The 7,237-nt window shown below is 39.3% G+C and overlaps 1 protein-coding gene across 1 annotated transcript; it reads left to right on the forward strand.

Moving 5' to 3' along the window:
* Positions 1-476: 476 nt before the first annotated feature.
* Positions 477-4,350, forward strand: rag2 (recombination activating gene 2). The gene is made up of 2 exons (XM_033967588.2): positions 477-720; positions 2,716-4,350. Exon 2 carries the CDS (start codon positions 2,730-2,732, stop codon positions 4,341-4,343), a length of 1,614 nt encoding a protein of 537 aa, XP_033823479.1. The 5' UTR covers positions 477-720; positions 2,716-2,729; the 3' UTR covers positions 4,344-4,350.
* The last annotated feature ends 2,887 nt before the right edge of the window (positions 4,351-7,237 follow it).

Here is a 7,237-nt window from a genome sequence, read left to right on the forward strand (position 1 = left end):
AGGCTCCCCTCTCCACAGATATGATTCGTGACTTGGCTTGGTAGCATCGCACAGCAGTTTTAAGTGTATGAACTGCTGTATCACTAAAACGTGAAGGGTTTTGCAGATTCCGTGGGTGGATCTGAGGACAAACTCGACTTTGTACTCGAGGTGGGGCATGTCGTCGTTTATTGTCAGGACCTCGACATCTGAAAAACGCAATCCTTATAAACGCTGATGAGTTTTTAACCCTGAGTGACGCCTTAAACTTGGCTAATTCAAGGTGAAAGAAGTTCGAATTCACTCTAAAGACCGCGAATGAGCTTGTTCGCTTCGCTGAAATAAACAAACCCGACTGCACGGCTCTGTCTGCGTTTTTCTTTGGGGGGTAAGAAGTTGTGACCGGACTATAAATCCCACACCGAGCATTTCAGTCTGGATTTCTCCGGCAGCGGTTTTATAGAGAAATCCCGGCGTCTTCACATCTATATATGAATAGTTGAACTCTCACTTTAGCCCAGTATCTCTTGTTACAAACGATTGTGGCTGATCTCATTGATGTGACTCTGAAAGCACTGAGGCGGCACCTGCCACTAAGCTGCAGTCACACACAGTTAACCTCAAAGTCTGGAAGTGTTTGTGGAGCACCCAAGCCTTACAAATTCTCCCACTGTCTCCCTTTGTTAGAGTGAAGCGACATAACGCTGCGAAAACCAGCCGCGTTAGCTCTCTGGCCTGAAGGTAAGCAAACACAACATTACAAAGCTCCATTTTAATGTTTCTTTGTGCTGATGAAATGACGTGAGCGATGTCAGATGTAGATTGTGTTGGACTCTGAAGTTTATGAGGCGGTGACTGTGACTGTGAGTGTTTCTGTTTCGTACAAGGCGCTGGGTGTAATAATAACGACAGAACAAATGGGAAAGAGTAAATAGAGTAAATGTCTGTCAAATTGTGTTAATTCGTAGTTTTGTTTTCGCTGGGTGAACACATTTACATCTACTACATAGATATTTAACATAGAAAATGCAGCCAAAACCACTTTATTTAACATTCTGAAGCATGAAACTTTTTTTTTTTGGCTGTTGTAAGTTCAATTTTTCAGCTGTTTGTCCATAAAAATGCTGCTACTTTGCCTGTAATAATCCACAGTACAGCATTAAGCGTTTTTATGTTGCATTTGTTGTTTTTTGGATGTCATATCTGCACAAAAGTATCTTAAAAAACTGAACTGCGACCTTATTGTGAGTGTGTTCTCCGCTCCACAGAGTTTAATGACATATTGTGGGACATTCCTGGCAATGCATTAATATCTCCATGGAGACAAAGCAGAAAAAAATGCAACTTTACACTAGTTTTCACTCTCCGCTCTGGACTACTATGGTACGAGAGTGTAGTGTTTATAAAGTACCACACATGCTTCATTTGTCATTATATTTTTACACTAAACAGTCACAGTTTGTGTTTATTTATAACAAACGTCATAAAACTCTTAAAATAGATTAAAATAATAATAAAGCTCAAGTTTACGGGGGTTAAGTTTTGTTTTGGTGACTCGATTAACACTAAAAAACATGCAGAAATATATGTATGTATATGTATATATGTATATATGTATTCAAGGAGTTTTTTATAATGTAATGTTCAAATTTAAAAAGTGGATGGATCGATAAAGAGACAGAGATGCATAGATAGAACAATAGAAAGAGAGATAGATAGATAGATAGATAGATAGATAGATAGATAGACAGAGAGGTAGAGAGATGCATAGATAGACAGAGAGAAAGAGATAAATAGATAGAGAGAAAGGGAGAGAGAGAGAAATAGATAAATAGACACATAAATAGGTAGATAGATAGATAGATAGATAGATAGATAGATAGATAGAGTGATAGATAGATAGATAGATAGATAGATAGATAGATAGATAGAGTGATAGATAGATTGATAGATAGAGTGATAGATAGATAGATAGATAGATAGATAGATAGATAGATAGATAGATAGATAGATAGAGTGATAGATAGATAGATAGATAGATAGATAGATAGAGTGATAGATAGATAGATAGATAGATAGATAGATAGATAGATAGATAGATAGATAGATAGATAGAGTGATTGATAGATAGATAGATAGCAAGATAGATAGATAGATAGAGTGATAGAGAGATGGATAGAATAGATTTAATAGATTGATAGATAGAGATTCATAGATAGATAGTGAGAGGCATAGAGCGAGAGAGAGAGAGAGAGAGAAAGAGATGCAAAGATAGATAGATGATGGATAGTTAGAGAGATGCATAGATAGGTAAAGAGAGAGAGTGGTGCATAGAGAGAGAGAAAGATAGAAAGATAGATGACAGACAGATAGTTAGACAGATACATAGATGGATAGAGATAGAGAGAGATGCAAAGATAGATAGATAGATGATGGATAGATAGAGAGACAGAGATGCATAGATAGATAGATAGATAGATAGATAGATAGATAGATAGCGACAGAGCTAAAGAGAGAGAAACAGGACAGTCTCTCTGTGTCTTGGTCGTCTCTTGGGAACCATCTTTGTGGTCGATTTTGCTCCGTTCTGAAACTGCCTCCGCGCCAAGAGGCAAACTCCAGCCTCACATTACACTGAATGTTTTCCTTTTGCTGTGATCATAACAGGAAGTCAACATTTTAAAGGCCCTCTTGAAAACAATCGACAGCTGACTGACAAGTGTTGTTTTGTTGCAGGCACCTGGCGTACTATGACTCTGCAGCCATTAACTCCAGTCAACTGTGCCGGCTTATTACAACCAGGCTGCTCTCTGCTGCAGCTGGATGGAGAAGTGCTTTTGTTTGGTCAAAAAGGCTGGCCCAAGCGCTCATGTCCTACGGGAATATTTAGCGTACGGTTTAAAAAAGAACAGATGAAGTTAAGAGCCATCACGTTCTCAAATGACTCCTGCTATCTGCCTCCTTTACGCTGCCCCGCCGTCTGCCGCCTTGACCCTTACGACGGCCTACCTGAAAGCTACCTCATCCACGGTGGCCGGACCCCAAACAACGAGATCTCTTCAAGTTTGTATCTCCTAACCGTGGACAGTCGCGGCTGCAATCGTAAACTGACACTGAAATGCAAGGAGAAAGAACTGGTGGGCGAAGTTCCTAGCGCAAGATACGGCCATAGTCTTAATGTCGTTCAAAGTCGAGGAAAAACAGCTTACGTCATCTTCGGAGGCAGGTCTTACATGCCCGGAATGGAACGCACGACGGAAAACTGGAACAGCGTGATCGATTGTTCACCCCAGGTCTTTCTGTTTGAGTTGGAATTTGGTTGCGTTACGGCTCATTCCGTCGCAGAACTCCAAGATGGTCAGTCTTTCCACGTGTCAGTCTCAAGAGAAGACTGCGTTTACTTTATCGGCGGTCACTCGATAACTTCTGATTCTAGACCTCCTCGACTTTTTAGGTTGCGTGTTGAACTCTTGCAAGGAAGCCCGCTGATTACGTGCCAGGCGTTTGAGTCCGGGATGTCGATTTCTAGCGCCGTCATCACCCGCACAGGTTCGATGCATAAGTACGTTATCGTAGGAGGTTACAAGTTTGATTCGCAGAAGAGGATGGAGTGCACTGAGGTGACTTTGGATGAAAAGGGAGTCCATTTTGAATCTTTGGAAGCACCGAAATGGACTCCTGACGTCAGCCATAGCCGCACTTGGTTCGGTGGCAGCGCGGGGGAGGGTAAAGTTTTGCTAGCCTTACCGATTGAAGGCAGGGTTAACCAAAGCGAGTCGCACTGTTTATATAAAGTCAGTTTTGAAACGCAAGAGGAAGCGGAGGAGACCGGACAAGACGGGACTCAAGGTTGCAGTCAAGAGTCTACAGATTTCGAAGACTCTCCTCCTCTTGAAGATTCGGAGGAGCTGTACTTTGGACGAGAACCGCACGAACTCGAAGACAGCAGCGATGACGACGATCGGTACAACGAGGATGACGAAGAAGACGAATCCCAAACAGGATACTGGGTCAAATGCTGTCTGGGTTGTCAAATCGACCCAAACACGTGGGAGCCGTACTACTCCACCGAGCTGCACCGTCCGGCCATGATCTTCTGCTCCCGAGGAGAGGAGGGGCACTGGGTCCACGCTCAGTGCATGGAGCTGTCGGAGACTCTGCTGCTGAAGTTGTCCGAAGGCAGTAAGAAGTACTTTTGCCAGGACCACGGAGGGCTGCCGTACCAGGAAGTGACCCCTCCGCGACCCCAGAACCGACTGTCCGCGAAACGAGCGCCCATGAAAGTGAAGCTGAGGAGGATGCCGCTCACGATAAACATGTCACCAGCCACGAAGAGCTTCTGCAAAAGACTTTTCCATGATTAGTTTGAGTCAGTTTTGAGTGTTTTTATTAATTCCACATTTATTATACGTTTGATTGTATAAAATAGTCGCACTTGAGTGTTGTATTTTTTACTTTTTAGCAGTCCCCAGTGTCCTACTTTTGTTTTTTTTATCCAGATTTAGGACCAGAACAAAACACTTACCTCCATGAAACTACAATGTTGGGATTTACGACTTTGTGAGTGTTAAAAATAATAAAAATTACAGATAAAATACATATGTTTTATTATTTTGTAGCAGCTCTGTGTTGTAATGAAGGTGAAATCATCATCAACATCGTATTTTTCATCAAAATAAAAAGATCTTCTGCAGTGTGTTCACATATAAATAAAGTTTTTTCTTGAAAACAATATCGTGGTGTTTTAGGATTTTGTGGCAGGTCTCCAGTAATAAGGATGAAATTATGTTGATATATTGTGAATAAATAATACGTGTTTGTAAAGTGTTTTGCATAAAAATAAAGCTTTCTTGAAGATAATAGCTAGCAGTTATGAATAAACTTTTGTACAGGTTTTTGGAGCATATGTTACTATTATATTACGCTATTTTCTAATCTATGTTGTAATGTTTCCTCATCACAAACAGACCTGGAGTTGTGTTTTGTTTCATTCACACATGTTTAACACACAAACCCCTGCATATCAAGGCTGAATTACAAACAGAAAACCCTCTGTTCCACCTTGTGATGTCATCATGTGGTAATACAGGAAGCGCTCCACTGTGTTTTTAAACTCCACACACCTTCACTAGAATCATTTGAATCATTTTAGCCCTGGAATTTTAAATCTCTACAGAAACAAAAGGTAAAAGGAGCTGTTAACTTGAAAACTACCACTTCATGACATCACAAGGTGGAACAGAGCGTTTTGAGCTTTGGAGATGTTACCGACTAATGATAAAGTGTTACTCAAACATGTGTGAATGAAACAAAACACAACTCCAGGTCTGTTTCTGAGAAGATAACAACATTATAACATGGCTTAAAGCTCACAGGAGTCAATTTTACATAATATATGACCTTTAATTTCTACTTAAAGTCACACAGTATGAGCGTTTATTACTTATTTTTCACACAAAGACAATAAAGATAGAGAAAAAATAGCAAACTGCTTATCCTTTATTTGATTCCAATATGATCTCCCATAAGAACATGCACAGATTTTGAAGTTTGATATTTTGCTTAAGTAAATATAGAGCAGATTTAAACCACAAAAACTATTCTAAATCTACAATATTGTGAAAAATCCTGAGCTGCAGTAAATAAAAAGCAGAGTGAAACGCTTTGGTACTAAGTTTGCATCTGTAGTGAGTCATAGAAGTTATTAATTTAACTTTTTACGACTCAAATCTTATCACATAGCAAAAAGTAACCAAAAAATTCATAGTAGTGCAAAGAAAATGTGCACATGATAAATTCTGTCCTAAAAAAAAGTATTGCTCCGGCTTTAATATACTGAACAATAAGTCAACATAGGCAAGAAAAGGCAAGTTTATTTGTCTATTCAAAATGCTTTACAGAATAAGAAAGACATTAAAATCACAATACAACAAATCAAAACATAAAATATCACAAATAATCATCATAAAAACTCCCGTTTCACTTCCATTTTGTTGTCTTTAATCCAACAGAATACTTTTGGTGTAACATTAGTCATTGCACGTGCACCATGTGAGGGGTAAATGACAGAAAAAAAACTCTGAAGTTCCTCAAGTATGATCTGGCAACACAAAATGAGACACTAAACATCAGAAAAGTGAACAAGTGAGTCATCCATCAGCGTTCAACAGCTAAATACAAAAGTTGCTGCAATCCCAAACATGCAGTTATTACAGGGAGGGCCTCCGCAAAAATATATTTCTCCGCTGTCATGTGTGTTAAATTATGACAGTACAATAAAATAAAACATTCCATCAAATACTGAATACAAAATTGCCTGTCACAATTGGAAATAGCGAGGGCAGAGAGAAAGACAATGCAATCAATCAATCAATTCTGTTTAAATCAAGTCTTTGGAGTTTCTGCCCATCCCTCTTCCTGTCAGGCGTCCCAAGAAAGAAATCAAACAAGCCAGGTTAGCAGGAACCGGAGTCAACGTGGCTATAAATGCACTCACTTCAGTTTATCATATCAACAAAAAGGTCAGACAATTTATTATCATTATACAGAATACAAATAATCCATCTTCCACAGCGCAGAACCCAAAATGAGATAAAAATTGGTTCAGAGTTACCTAACATCGCCCCTCAGGGATTCAGCGATAAGGCTCTAAAGTAATCTTCTTATGAGGGCACTCGCAAAACAAAGAACATCCAAGTCTCTGTGATTGGATTTCGTCTTCGGCTAAAGTGATGTATTAATACAGTGGCCGCAAATGCACTCCGTTAAATGCAATTTCCCCTCTATGACTTACAGCGCTTTCATAAATATCCTCCACACATATAAATTCATAAATGTGTCAAATTATTGCAATACAATAAACCGTGTCATATTTCACCCAAAAAATCTTTTCTGCAGGCGGGGAGAAAAGGATGTGCGCCGTTCAGGTAAGTTAACTGAGCAAAGCGCGAAACGGAGTAAAAGTGAAATATGTTTCGAGGTATGTACGTGTATGTAGTTTGTTCTATATCAATTAAGTACTTGTAAATACATAAGACTTCATTTGCAAAAACAGATGAGTGCCGAATGGAAAGAAATGTTGAGTACTTTGCCTCGCAGTGTTTTCAAAAGCAAAATAAACTTGAGCACAATAAAAAATAAGTCTCTTTTTAGGCAAATCCCCCCAGATATACAGTACTGCTGTTATTAATAATATGTGTAAACGCTAAAAACAACAGCTTTTTTGGCAAATTTTCAAACCCTAGATATCTGTTTTTTG

This window comes from Periophthalmus magnuspinnatus, chromosome 6 (genome assembly GCF_009829125.3).
Source record: "Periophthalmus magnuspinnatus isolate fPerMag1 chromosome 6, fPerMag1.2.pri, whole genome shotgun sequence".
NCBI classification, from domain to species: Eukaryota; Metazoa; Chordata; class Actinopteri; order Gobiiformes; family Gobiidae; genus Periophthalmus; species Periophthalmus magnuspinnatus.